The following is a 14,286-nucleotide window of genomic DNA, read 5'->3' as shown; positions in this document are numbered from 1 at the left end:
AGGCAGCTGCTTGTGGATAAGAACGTAAGGAACAGCCTGCTGGATCAGGCCAGTAGCCCATCTGGTCCAGCATCCTGGTCTCACAGTGGCCACCCAGATGCCAACCATGGAGAATAAAGCTATCTGTGATTACTAACCCCCATGACTATGTTCCTGTTGGAAGCAAGGGTGCTTCTGAATGCCAGTTGTTGGAAACCGCAGGAGGGGAGAGGGGGCTGTTACACTCAGGGTCTGCTTGTGGGCTTCCCCTAGAGCAGTGGTTCTCAACCTGTGGGTCCCCAGATGTTGTTGGACTACAACTCCCATCATCCCTGAGCTCTGGCCTTGCTAGCTAGGGGTGATGGGAGTTGTAGTTCAACAACATCTGGGGACCCAGAGGTTGAGAAAGGCTGCCCTAGAGGCATATATGTGTCCCTCCAGATGTTGTCAGAGTCCCAACAGGCTCAGCCAACACGGCCAATAGTGAAGGATGATCGCAGACATAATCCCAAGAACATCTCGAGGGCCACAGCTTCCACATCGCTTCTCTACAGCTACATAAACTGGTCATGAATCTGAAGAATTGGGACTGATGTCAATGAAAGAAATGGTTGCAGAGGAAAATAAATGCTGTTGGGGGGTGTAGGCTGAAGTGATGCCCTTTATTTTGCATACTTTCGGTAAATCATGACCCCACATTCTATGGCCTCTTGATGCCACTGTTTTCCAAATTTCCCCTTGACACCCATGTACATGCCAAATGCAGGTAACAATCCATGCATCTGCTAAACAGTCGACTAAAAGATATGCCAAAATAAAATGTTTATAGCGCTGCAGAACTCTTAGCTATCACATGGTATTGGTTCCCAGAAATTTAAACTACCTGCTGCAATTTTGGAAAAACAGGTAATTCCACTAATTTTCACATGACAATAAGATACGTGGCTATATACTTCCCCCATGTGGGCACCAGGCAAATCCAAAACATATGAAGAACATGGAAGAAGCATAACCAAAACAACAAACTATTTTCAAGCCATCTAATTGTGCTTGGACATGTATCCAAGGCTAGCTCTACTCAGGGCCAACTCCTTGAAATTAAGGGGCATGCGTTGTTACAAACTCAGATATATAAGGTAGGCACCAAATGGCTCCTTAAACCAAGGTTGTAGTCACCAAAACGGAAAGTCTCGTTGCCATTCTTGGGCAACTGAAATGGACTTCAGGAAGTAAAATGTTTTTTCTGTGCAACCTGAGCAGAAGCAGTGAACAATGTTATAGTTAATTGTTGTAGCTTGTCTTCATTTACCCCACCACCCTGCTCATAGTTGTGAAGAATATTCTTAAGTTATGAATGGTCTGTGTCACCATTAAGGAAAAGGGATAGGAATAGGCCAATATGTGGACTGTCCCTTATATTTTATCCTACCTCTTTTTCTTCACAACTGTAAGTAAGGTGGCAGGGTAAGTGAAGACAAGCTACAAAAAACTATAACATTCTTCCCTGCTCCTGCTCAGGCTGCATAGAAAAAGCATTCTGCTTCCTGAAATTCATTCCAATTGCACAGATAAAATGTGATTGATACAATTCTTCAGGATGTGGTATTAGTATGTGGAAAAAAGTCAGGATCCAATGATGCCGAGGCATGCACCTCCAGAAGATGGAAATGTCAGGTGCCATCTTGGCACCCAGGCATCTTCACTTGGTCGCAAGTGGCCGATACTCAGGTGCAAAATGCACCTGGCTAATTTCGAACACTGGTGGGGATGACTAATTTAGGGTCATTAATTTCAATCGATCTGGCCTGAATAAAACTTAATTGTATACAGCACTTGATCTGGAAAAATATACCAAACAATAATTTAAGGAAAGGTGCCACAAGCTAAGACTGTGTGTTTTCACAATTTGAGATGCGGCATCTTTGCCTAGAATAATTACACAGGGGGGGGGGGCGGAATCAATGCGGGAGTTGGATTAAGGAACAGTGTGTTATGAAGAGCATATGCTCACATGTTATCAGAAGCACCAAGTCTCATGTGAGGACTATGGAAGCATACGCTTTAGTAATTCATTGCTGGGTCATTTAACTTTTACACACACTTTGTAACATGGAGGGCTCATGAAAGATCAAGATTCTGTAGACAGAAAAGCTAGCTGGCAAACCGAATAGTGAGTGCTCCATTTTTGAAGATACCAAAAATTCACTTATTTATTCATTTGTAATTCAACTTTGCATCCCATCCTTCCTTTTAGAAGAATAAGGAGGTGTACAGTACAGTTCCTCTCCTTCAAACCTGCCTGCATGGTATAGATAAGGCTGAGAACAGATAAGGCATTTGGACGAGAACAAACTCTGTGGTGTGCGTGTTTGTTAACTGTAGTATTTTTAATCCACACTTTCATAAAGTATGTCAAGGTTCTACACATATACAAAATTAGAATGCCTCATCATTCAGTATCAAGGCAACATTCAGCATATCTGATGGGAACAGACACACAGCCCTTCCCCCAGTTCCAGACCTCTGAGTCTGAACGCGCTGAGCCCCTTTCCCAGGATCAGAGCTCCTCAGCTCCTTGAGCACCTCCCATTCCTCATGCAGCCAGTCCCACCAAGTCACTTCCTCAGGGCTCATTACAGCTTGATATCCAGATTGGTAAGAAATTCCATATTTGTATAAACCAGTGAATGGAATCTTTTAACTGCACCCACAAATAGAGGGCAACAGACACGGGGAACCCCACACGGCTCTGTTCAGATGTGTAGCCACAGTGGCCGCATTCAGATTATCCTTCAAACTGTGATCAGGATCCTTGCTCCCTCCCTACTGCCTGAATGTGAGAGTTTCAAAGCTCCCGCTTCTAGTTGCTGCTGTTTCAGATGCAGAAAACTAGGGTTTGCTCAAATTGCAGTCTGGCCTCAAACCAGGACCAAGCCACAGTTTGGCATTCTCGTCTGCATCCATAGGATGCATTTGCATGCAGTAGCAAACTATGTTTTACAACTGGATAGCACTGGAAACCATTGCTCCTTTCTGAACCTCCAAACTTTAGATTCTGAAGGTCTTATGAACGCACTCAGTGGCTCAAATGAGACATTCCACCAAACCAGGGTGGATAAAAATCAATGGTGTTTTTTTAAAAATTTTAATCAGATTTTTTTGATTTAAATTGGATTTTTAAAATAAAATGCTTTTGGAGGAAATAACGGTAAAAACTACTCTGAAAAATTATTATTCCAAAAATGAAGCCTTCATCTGGTTGTAAATATTAAGATTCTACCAGCAAGAATGAGTCTCTCTGTAAAAAAAATGGATTTAAATCAAGTCATACTGACTAGTGATTTAAATTGTGATTTAAACCGTGATTTAAATCAATTTGATATAAATCAAATCAATCCTGCACCAAACCACATCTTGTGGTATGATTTTCTAAATCATTTCCCCCAACCTGCTGCCTTCCAGATCTTCCGAACTACAGCTTTCATCAGCTCCAGCCAGTGTGGCCTTTGGTCAGGGATAATGGGAGTTGGAGCTCAAACCATCAGGAGGGCGCCGCATTATTACCCCTGCTCTCCTACCTGTTGCTGTTTGTATTATGGAAAGAAATACAAGGCCTTGTAAATAGTTTGCACTGCAGCACATTAAAGATGCAATCCAGCCAGCACACCAAGAGAGCTTACTCAGTAAGTTTCAGCAAAGCTCAGAAAGGCCAACAACACATGGGGAACTAAAACCTATGCTATGGGCCAAGTAACACATAAAGCTATTCATTTTTTAAAATAAAAATAAAAAAGTCCTTAGAGTAGCCACTTTAAATTTTGAAGAAAAAGCTCCTGTAGGGACTCAGTTTGGAGGCGGCCTCCTCATCTAGCCTCCTCACCTGTAAATACAATAGGCAACAAGTGTGTTTCAACTGACGATGCAGCCTGCAAATACGCCATGCATGTAGAGCACAGGACTCCCCACAAATAAGAATACTGGGAATTGTGGTTTACCCCTTAAAGGTAAAGGTACCCCTGATCATTAGGTCCAGTCATGGACGATTCTGGGGTTGCGTGCTCATCTGGCTCTATAGGCTGAGGGAGCCGGTATTTTCCGCAGACAGATTCTGGGTCATGTGCCCAGCATGACTAAGCCACTTCTGGCGAACCAAAGCAGCACACGGAAACGCCGTTTACCTTCCCACCGGCGTGGTACCTATTTATCTACTTGCACTTTGACGTGCTTTCGAACTGCTAGGTTGGCAGGAGCTGGGACCGAGCAACGGGAGCTCACCCCATCATGGGGATTCAAACCACTGACCTTCCGGCAGGCAAGCCCTAGGCTCAGTGGTTTAAACCGCAGCGCCACCCGCAAGCTACAAAACCCTTCACAAACTGCAATTCTCAGGATTATTTGGGAGTGGTGATGTGCTTTAAATGTATGGTGTGTACACAGCCTTAGCTCAGTAAGAAGTGGAATCTAACACAGTGATCTAAGAGTGCAAGCTATACTATTATGTTTTTTCAGAGTCTGCTACCACCGCAAGGCCACCACCACTTTTGCCACTGCCACAAAGCCTTACAGGCCACCACTGCTGCCACCACAACAAGGCCTTGTAGGCTGTCACCACTTTTGCCACTGCCACGAGGCCTTGCAGGCAACCACTACTGCCACCACAACAAGGCCTCGCAGGCTGTGCCATGGTGAGGCTTCTGCTGCCTAGTAGGCCTGCTGGCAGTCTCAGATTATTTGTATTCGCTATGACTCATCACCGTACTCTGGGGTGTCCTGAATGCCACCATTTGGTAGCCAAGCCCAAAACCAAAAGTCTCATTTGGACGCATTTGGCTTGCCTGCTGCTGAAAGTGACCATGAGGTGATTGATAATATCAGCATTTATCAGTTTTAGACCCATAAGTAGTAGCAGTTGCTAGGACATTGTCCTGTTCGCCTCTGCATAGTTCCTTCCTTATTTCAAATTTCGTGATACAGTATATTGATATACTGCGACGTTTAGCTGGTGATGTATCACTATACGGAAAACCAGTTGTCACCCAGCCCTAACCACCACCTTGCTTCTGTTTCAAAAACACCAAATTGTTACATAAAGGGATAAATGCAATACTAGTTGCACTGGACAATTGCAAAGTTGCATATTAACATTGCTCCCAGATGACTTATCCCCCGTGACTACTCACTGCAGTTAAATTAGTATGTTAAGAGTTTTCAGTTCCTTCATTTGTTTCCTTAAAATATAAACATTACAGGGGAATATAGGCTATTAAGGCTATTAAACAAACAGGCATTTGTTTAATAAATTTAAGGAGTGTTTAATATATAAAACTTTCTTTTTTAAAAAATGAAATAGCTTTTAGTACTTATTAAGATTATTATGAAACCTTTAGGACACAAGAGAAACCACCAGTGATTTGGGGAAACTTGTACATAAATTTGATTAAACAAGGATTCAGAATCCATACCACTTGCTGTATCCCAGATGACCTAAGTTAATGCACAAACATTACATATATCAGACTAGAAGTATGGGAAGGAATGTCTAAATGCCTAATGGAGAGATGAGTATGATAGCTTTACAGTAGACTGCTATTCCTCAAAATATTCCCTGGGTGGAGGCAATCTCTTAAATGGTTTACAAAGTTAAAACCATAAAATCAAAAGGCTAGAATATAAACAGAATGCAAATATGTACTATCCATAAGAATCATATGGGCATAGACAGCTGCTTTATAAGGAGTCAGACCCTTGGCACATCTAGTCCAGTACTGTCTACACTGACTGGCAGCAGCTCTGCAGGGTTTCAAAGTGGGGACATTCTCAGGACTACCTGGAGATGCCGGGCTGGAACCTTTTGCAAACCAGATGCTCTTCAGCAGAGTTATGTTGGGAAGGGATCGAGACACTAAAACAAAATGCTAAACGGTAAAACAAATAATAAATAATAATAATAATAATAATTTATTATTTATACCCCGCCCATCTGGCTGGGCCTCCCCAGCCACTCTGGGCAGCTTCCATAGAAACCAAAAATACAGTAAAATATCACACGTTAAAAACTTCCCTGAACAGGGCTGCCTTAAGATGTCTTCTGAATGTCAGGTAGTTGTTTATCGCTTTGACATCTGCTGGAAGGGCGTTCCACAGGGCGGGCGCCACTACCGAGAAGGCCCTCTGCCTGGTTCCCTGTAGCTTTGCTTCTCGCAATGAGGGAACCACCAGAAGGCCCTCGGCGCTGGACCTCAGTGTCCGGGCAGAAAGATGGGGGTGGAGACGCTCCTTCAGGTATACTGGACCGAGGCCCTTTAGGGCTTTAAAGGTCAGCACCAACACTTTGAATTGTGCTCGGAAACGTACTGGGAGCCAATGTAGGTCTTTCAAGACCGGTGTTATATGGTCTCGGCGGCCGCCCCCAGTCACCAGTCTAGCTGCCGCATTCTGGATTAGTTGTAGTTTCCGAGTCACCTTCAAAGGTAGCCCCACATAGAGTGCATTGCAGTAGTCCAAGCGGGAGATAACCAGAGCATGCACCACTCTGGCGAGACAGTCCGCAGGCAGATAGGGTCTCAGCCTACGTACCTGATGGAGCTGGTAAACAGCTGTCCTGGACACAGATTTGACCTGTGCCTCCATGGACAGCTTTGAGTCCAAAATGACTCCCAGGCTGCGCACCTGGTCCTTCAGGGGCACAGTTACCCCATTCAGGACCAGGGAATCCTCCACACCTGCCCGCCTCCTGTCCCCCAAAAACAGTACTTCTGTCTTGTCAGGATTCAACCTCAATCTGTTAGCCGCCATCCATCCTCCAACCGCCTCCAGACACTCACACAGGACCTTCACCGCCCTCACTGGTTCTGATTTAAAAGAGATGTAGAGCTGGGTATCATCCGCATACTGATGAACACCCAGCCCAAACCTCCTGATGATCTCTCCCAGTGGCTGCATGTAAACGTTGAAAAGCATGGGGGAGAGGACAGAACCCTGAGGCACCCCACAAGTGAGAGCCCAGGGGTCTGAACACTCATCCCCCACCACCACTTTCTGAACACGGCCCAGGAGGAAGGAGCGGAACCACTGTCAAGTGCCCCCAGCTCCTCAAGACGGTCCAGAAGGATGTTATGGTCGATGGTATCAAACGCCACTGAGAGATCCAGCAGAACTAGGAAACAGCTCTCACCTTTGTCCCTAGCCCGCCGGAGATCATCCACCAGTGCGACCAAGGCAGTTTCAGTCCCATGATGAGGCCTGAATCCCGACTGGAAGGGATCCAAATGGTCCGCTTCTTCCAGGCGTGCCTGGAGTTGTTCGGCAACCGCTCGCTCAATCACCTTGCCCAAGAATGGAAGATTTGAGACTGGGTGATAGTTGGCCATCGTGGCCGCATCTAAAGATGGTTTTTTAAGAAGCGGTTTAATAACCGCCTCTTTCAGCGGGTCTGGGAAGGCTCCCTCACGGAGGGAAGCATTCACCACCCCACGAAGCCCATCACCCAGTCCTTCCTGGCTAGCTTTTATAAGCTAGGATGGGCAAGGATCCAGGAGACAGGTGGTTGGTTTCACTCGTCCAAGCAGCCTGTCCACATCCTCGGAGGTAACAGATTGGAATTGATCCCACTCAACTTGACTAGACAGAACTCTAGCACTCTCCTGCCCCGGCCCTGCTCCCACGGTGGAGTCTACTTCTTCCCGAATCTGAGCGATTTTATCTCCAAAAAACTTTGCAAAATCATTGCAGGAGAACATGTGGCCCGTACTGGGCCCCGATGTTGCAGGTGGTTCCGCTAAATTGTGAACCACCTGAAAAAGTCTCCTGCTGCTGTTTTCTGCAGATGCAATAGAGGCGGTGAACAAATTCTTCTTCGCCGTCGCTATCGCCACTTGGTAGGCTCGACGTTGAGCTCTAACCTGTGTCCGGTCAGATTCGGAATAAGTTATCCGCCACCGGCGCTCTAGCCGTCTCAACGATTGTTTCATTGCCCTCAGATCCATGGAAAACCACGGGGCTGTCCAGGCTCCATGCAATCGGAGAGGGCGCTTCGGAGCCAAACAGTCAATAGCCCTGGTTAACTCCACATTCCAGCGGGCCACCAGGGAATCAGCTGAAAGGCCATCAACATGGGATAAAGCATCCCCTACCACTCTCTGGAAACCATTTGGATCCATTAAGTGGCGGGGGCGGACCATCCGAATTGGTCCCACCTCCCTGCAGAGGGGATGGGTCGCAGAGAAGTCCAGTTGCACCAGGAAGTGATCTGACCATGGCACTACTGAGGTATGCCATCTAAAAATGGTCAGGAAATGGCCAAGTACATTTTCAGTAGGTGCCCAAAACACATCACTGTCAATGCCTTTCAAATTGTATGGCGGGGGGTTGGTGCCACTTCAAGAAGTTTGCTTTCCACGCTGTCACTTGATCTGCTAGCCATGACATAGCCAGTAGGACCTCTTCCAATGACCGTAATGATCAACTGGGTACGTTCAGGGGAATATGGTGTCCTAGGTGTTTTGGTCTGAAGTTCTTCATGATTTTGGATGTTAATAACAGAATCCTGTACATGACTCAGTAGCTAATGAGCAGCCTGTGATGTTCTTGTAAACACATGCATTAGGTATTGTCAGCGCTGCCCGAGGTCCCAGCTCACAGAAGACCAACGCTGCTTCTTTCTTTAGTATAAAGGTCTTTATTGAAGTTCAGTTTCACTTCCACACGCGCAGCGTGCAACGCTACGTCTGTACCTTAGACCGCCGAAGCTCCATCTGAATCTCCTCCCCCCTGACACCAGTTTAAGACTCTAGCCTTGCTCCACCTCTTCCTCTGTTCCTTCCTCCTCTGGGTCCGCCTGCTCGTCGGGGTCTCGCCCTTCCTAGACTCTTCTGACGCTGAGTCCCCTGACTCTTCCCCCTCCCTCCGTCGGGCTTTAGGACCTGGCTCCCAATCCGGGTTTTCTGCTGTCCCGCGCGCCTGCACATTTGAACTTGGCGCGCGCGCCCAGCCTCCCACTTTCCTTCTGACCGTTACACTGCTGTCACTGCTCCCTCCTTCGGGGAGGCTAGCTGGACCTGACCTCCCCTCCGTTTCCCCACTTTCCGATGGGGGCGTGGTCAGCCCTGACTCATCTTCTCTCCCCGCTGGAGGAGAGGCTGGTCCTGACACATGTGACTCTTCCCCCCCACTGCGCTCTGGTGGGGGAGCTGGTCCTGATCCCCCGCTGCTGCCTTGGGAGTCCCCGCTGGCCCCTTGCTTCTGGTGCGTCCCCCCTGGGACCCCCCTTGCCCTCACCATCGGCGCCCCCTTCTGGGAATCTTCTGATTCGCTGGAGAAGCTCATGGAATCTCTCGGGTCACTGTCATACTCCCCTACGCTCCCCTCGGATTCCTCTCCTTCGCTCTCTATTTCCTCTCTCCCCTGTGCTTCTGCTCCTGAGCCCCTGACAGGTATGTATTCTGCACAGCACCCTAGATGTGACATTGTGAAGCAGCTTCATTTTCAAATCAGGCTCAAGGATTTGGGCTTATGGCTGAAAAAAGTGCTTGCGCCTCAGGCTGCAATTCTATACATTTGTAACCTGGAAGCAAAACCCAATGAACTCACTGGGGCTTATTTCTGAGTAGACATGTAAAGAATAGTCAGTGCCCTAAAATGCTGGATTTATGTGAACTACAGCACAGGCTGGGTAACAGCAGTGAGTCTTGCAGACATCTTGGAATCTGCATTTGTCATTCTATGAATATATGCAGCCAGAAGACTGTGGAAGCAATGCATGTATTCTGAAATTCTTACTTTTAAAGTGCAGAAAAAGAATTATCCATGGAAAAACAATCCGGACACTAATATGGAAAATAATGAGAGTGGTAGGAAATACACATTTTTAAAATCAGGCCTATAAATAGCCATTTGGTGAGTCAGAATAATCACCAGGGATTAAAGCAAACAAACTTTTGTAAGTGAGAAGGAAGATGGTTTCTCTCCCCCACCCCCCTTCCAGAGCTGTGAGTTCTATTAACATTATTTTGTGGGCCAGTAACTTCTGTGATGGGACGCGGGTGGCGCTGTGAGTAAAAACCTCAGTGCCTAGGACTTGCCGATTGTATGGTTGGCGGTTTGAATCCCCGCGGCGGGGTGAGCTCCCGTCGTTCGGTCCCAGCTCCTGCCCATCTAGCAGTTCGAAAGCACTCTTAAGTGCAAGTAGATAAATAGGTACCGCTTTATAGCGGGAAGGTAAACGGCGTTTCCGTGTGCTGTGCTGGCTCGCCAGAGCAGCTTTGTCACGCTGGCCACGTGACCCGGAAGTGTCTTCGGACGGCGCCGGCTCACGGCCTCTAGAGCGAGATGAGCACGTAACCCTAGAGTTGGACACGACCGGCCCGTACGGGCAGGGGTACCTTTACCTTTACCTTTAGTGATATGGTTTGGAAAGTTCCTCTGAAATGTCCTTCAGATCACAAGCAGAGATGTGACAAAATACCTTGCTCAAGGCCATCATTATGAGAAGAACTAGGAATCTGAACTGTGGCATACTTTCTCCTGGGTGACAGCGTCATTCAGAAATACAGTTAAAAGTGTACATCACTCATGAGTAACTATCAGGAGATACACATCAAATGGAATGGGGCTGGAAGGGCATCTGGTCTGACTTCCCTTGCTCAGTGACAAGTTCCTCTATCCACTGTCCCACCCCAATTCATGGCTCAGAAACTGGATCACTGCCTGCCGCAAGAGGATAGCAAATGAATTACTTGGCTATCCCAGCTGTATGATTATAAATGAATCTGAAACTAGAGTTGGGAACCTTTGGCCCTCCAGATGTTACTGAACTGCAACTCCCATCACCCTAGGCTGCTGGCCACACTTGCTGGGACTGATGGGAGTTGTAGTTCAGCAACACCTGGAGGACCAAAGGTTTCCCATTCCTGGTGTAGATGAAAGCAATGAAACCTGCTGAAATGCCCACTTAGCATTCACAGCTTTCCTCATCTGGGATAGCTCAGTCAGTACAGAATAAAAATCTTAATCTTAGGGTCATGAGTTTGAGCCCTGTGTTGGGCAAAAGATTCCTGCATTGCAGGGAGTTGAACAAAATGATCCTTATGGTCCCTTCCAAGTTTACAGTTCAATGATTCTATGACATAAATGGGGTTATGATATATGAACTCCAGCCAACATACACGTTTGCAGATTTCCCTGCCTTTGACAAGGCTCATCCTTGCATTTCCAAATGCAGCAGCTCTATCCTATCAAGGGACAGGTTTAATCTCCATTTCGTTCTATGTTTGATTGATTTTTCTATGTTTTAGCAGTTCTTATTTTTATCTATAAGATGCCTTGAATCTCGTCAAGGAAAAAGGCAGCGTACAAATAAATATATAGTACTTTCTTTCAGAGGGGTGCCTTTTGCAGAAACTAAGATTCTCTTGTGTAGATATGCTGAGTGAAAAGCCTCCCTTCAACCAAAAGCTTTGTCCATTCAGTGGCTAAAATGTGAATATTTAAATGGCTCTCCCCAATATCTAAGGTAGAGGGTACCTGGAAGTGACTTAAATGGATCCCATTACAGTGCTGTTCCTGTTTGATTGTCCTTCTAGACTAGGTCAATGATGAAAGTGGGGGGTGCCTTTTATCGAGACACCTTTTTAAAAGCTCACATACAGAAGGACTGGAAAACAATTCTCATATGCTAAGGCTTGGGAAGGTGGGGATGGAATCAATTATTATTCATTCTGCCTTTTTAAGAAGCAGGGGCATACGCTAGTATACCCACCACCCCAAAACGTGTAGGTAGAAGTTGAACCTATTTTTCCACTATCAAGAATAGACCCATAATGAGTATTACTTTTCTTTGTCTTTTAAAGAACACTGGATAAACACCACAGAGCAATTTGCTCTATAACAAACAATAAGATTAACATCGAAGAATGATGGAAGAGGAGACTCTACACGCAACCCAGAGCAGCTTATAGAATACAAACTCTAGGAAAATACCAGGCATCCTTCAACTTGCCCTTGATCTATAAAGCTGACATTTTCAAAGGACCACTTTGAATATTTAACTGGATGGCAAAACAAATAGCAATAAAACTAACTTGAGATGGCGATTTTAGGAAAAATGAAAAGCATGCAGTCTTTATGTTAAAAGGGTGCTTCTGATTAAGAACTCCAGCTGTCATGAGAACCTTGAGAGAGAATAAATCCTTATTTTCTTCAGCACCCCAGTTCTACAAACCTAAGGGAGGTGAGGGACACAAATCTCTCTCTATTGCTCCCAATAGAGTCTAGGCAAGACAGCGTAATCCAACATCACTGTATTACAAAGCATTCTACACTCTCAAGAAAAACACCAACGCTGGAAACATACAGCCACAGCAGTGCTGATTATGACACCCCACTCCAACCAAACAGTACTCTAGTTAATCCTCTGCAGTCGAGGGTGAGAGAGAGAGATATCAATTACACATTTATAGTGCAATCCTCCTAACCATATCTACTCAGAAGCAAGTCCTGCTGAATTAAACAGGATTTGCCCCCAGATAAGTGGAGTCAGGATTGCAATCTTAGGCTCCTATGCAGACTTAACTGCTACCATCACCCTGCCCCAACAGGCCTGGTTGGAAAGTGCCCCCCCCCCAAAAAAATCTGAGACACAAATCTGTTCCAAGTTCTGGAGGAAAGGTGTGTGGGGCAAAAAGTGATACTAGTTTTTTCTAGGGGGCAAATGCTAGAATGGGTGCTTACATACGGGGTAGGAAGTGCAAATAAAAGAAAGGATCAAGGAATTTTTTGGGTGGTGTCAGGGCACTTGCCTAGGATGGGTGCGCAAAACTGGAACGGGAGGTAGTCAGTTTTTGAGAAGGAAAATTCTGGAAAAAGCAGCAAAGAAGGGGGTTGGTTTTTTTTGGGGGGGGGAGTTGCAAGGGGCAAAATAAAAAAGGAGAGATCACAGGGAGATGTACTATAATGATGTTGAGTATTGTTCCAGAAATGGTGAAAATACTCAGGGTAGGGTCTAAAAAGCGATTCTACACGGGGCAAGCTCTGCAGCGAAGGGGAGAAAAAACCAAATAAGGGGGAGTGGGGTAAATAAGCAACATAGATTCTCTGAAGGTCCACATTCTACAGTGAGGGAGCGCAAGCAAAGAGGATGGTGGTGGTTGTTTTTTTACATGAGCAAATCCAATTCTGAAATACTGATCATTCAGAAGGGGGTGCAAACCCCATTTGAAGGAGCAGGCGGAGGCGATGGGCAAAAACAAGATTCCCGGGGCGTGGGTTGCAAATAAAATGCGAGTAGCAAACAGAGCCCCCTTCTGAAATGTACAGAGGGGGGGCAAAGAAACTGTTGGGACGCTTCCTGAGCAAAACAAATAAGGATGGGGGTTCCAAATCTGACAGCGGGAGGGGGCGCAAGTAATAGTTTTAGGAGCAAGGGGGGGGGAGGCATGGCTCTGTGGAGGGGGGAGTCCACTCGGCCGGCAGAAGGAAAAGCTCCCGTTTGGGGAAATGGGTGGCTGGATGCAGAAGGAAGGCCGAGGCGAAAATGGGCTGGGCTGCAGCCATCTTCCTTCCCCCCCAAATTGGGAAAGCGGTACAGGGCGGGGGTGGGGGAAAGAGAGGCGCTCCTGACTGACGCCCTCGCACGGACCCCCCCCCCACAAATACAATCAAGGGGGTGCCCCCTTCCCTTCCTCCCCTCAGCCCCACGGCGGGGTCAGTCCCCCCCCCGGCCCGGCCCTGCGCCGGACTTGCCTCCCACCTTGTAATAGACGTCGAACTGGATGTTCTCGGGCAAGGAGCGGATGTCCCTGCGGCGCGCCCGGCCGTAGCTGTCGACCACGGCCGAGATGGCGGTGTTGTAGAGCGTCTCGGGCACCCACTCCAGCTCCACGGCCGCCATCTTGCCTGTGCCGAGCGAGGGACGGGCGGGCGGAGGAGGGGTGGATGGAGAGAGAGAGAGGGAGGCCGGCGGCGGCGGCGACGCCTGCCTCTTCGCCCGCCTCCCGCCGGCGCAGCTCCCGGGCTTGGGCCGGCCTGCTGCTTCGCTCGGGGCCTCCTGCTCGCTCCGCCTCCCAGCCAGGCGAGGCGACGGGGGATTCAGCGCCTTCTCTGCTGAGGCGGCGGCGGCGGCTGCTTCGCCTCAGGCCGCGGCGGCGGGGCGAGGCCTGCTCGGGAGGGAGCCGCTGGGGGCGCCGTCGCCGCTGCTGCTGCCGCTTTGGAGGGAGGGAAGGAAGGAACGAAGGAAGGAAGGAAGGAGGGAGGGAAAAGGAGGAAGGGAGCGCGAGGAAGGGGAGAAGGAGGCCTGAGGGGAAAGGCCGAGGC

At 47.7% G+C, this 14,286-nt stretch overlaps 1 protein-coding gene across 1 annotated transcript in view; it reads right to left on the bottom strand.

The window, feature by feature from the left end:
- APPBP2 (amyloid beta precursor protein binding protein 2) overlaps positions 1-14,286 on the bottom strand; it is a 42,038-nt gene extending 27,752 nt beyond the window's left edge. The window contains exon 1 of the mRNA XM_053366623.1: positions 13,724-14,286. Coding sequence (XP_053222598.1) covers positions 13,724-13,864 — 141 coding nt within the window. The 5' untranslated portion in view covers positions 13,865-14,286. The remainder of the gene's footprint in view (positions 1-13,723) is intronic.

This window comes from Podarcis raffonei, chromosome 15 (genome assembly GCF_027172205.1).
Source record: "Podarcis raffonei isolate rPodRaf1 chromosome 15, rPodRaf1.pri, whole genome shotgun sequence".
NCBI lineage: Eukaryota > Metazoa > Chordata > Lepidosauria > Squamata > Lacertidae > Podarcis > Podarcis raffonei.
Note: the sequence above shows the minus strand (reverse complement) of the source record. Positions and strands in the feature narration are given on the sequence as shown.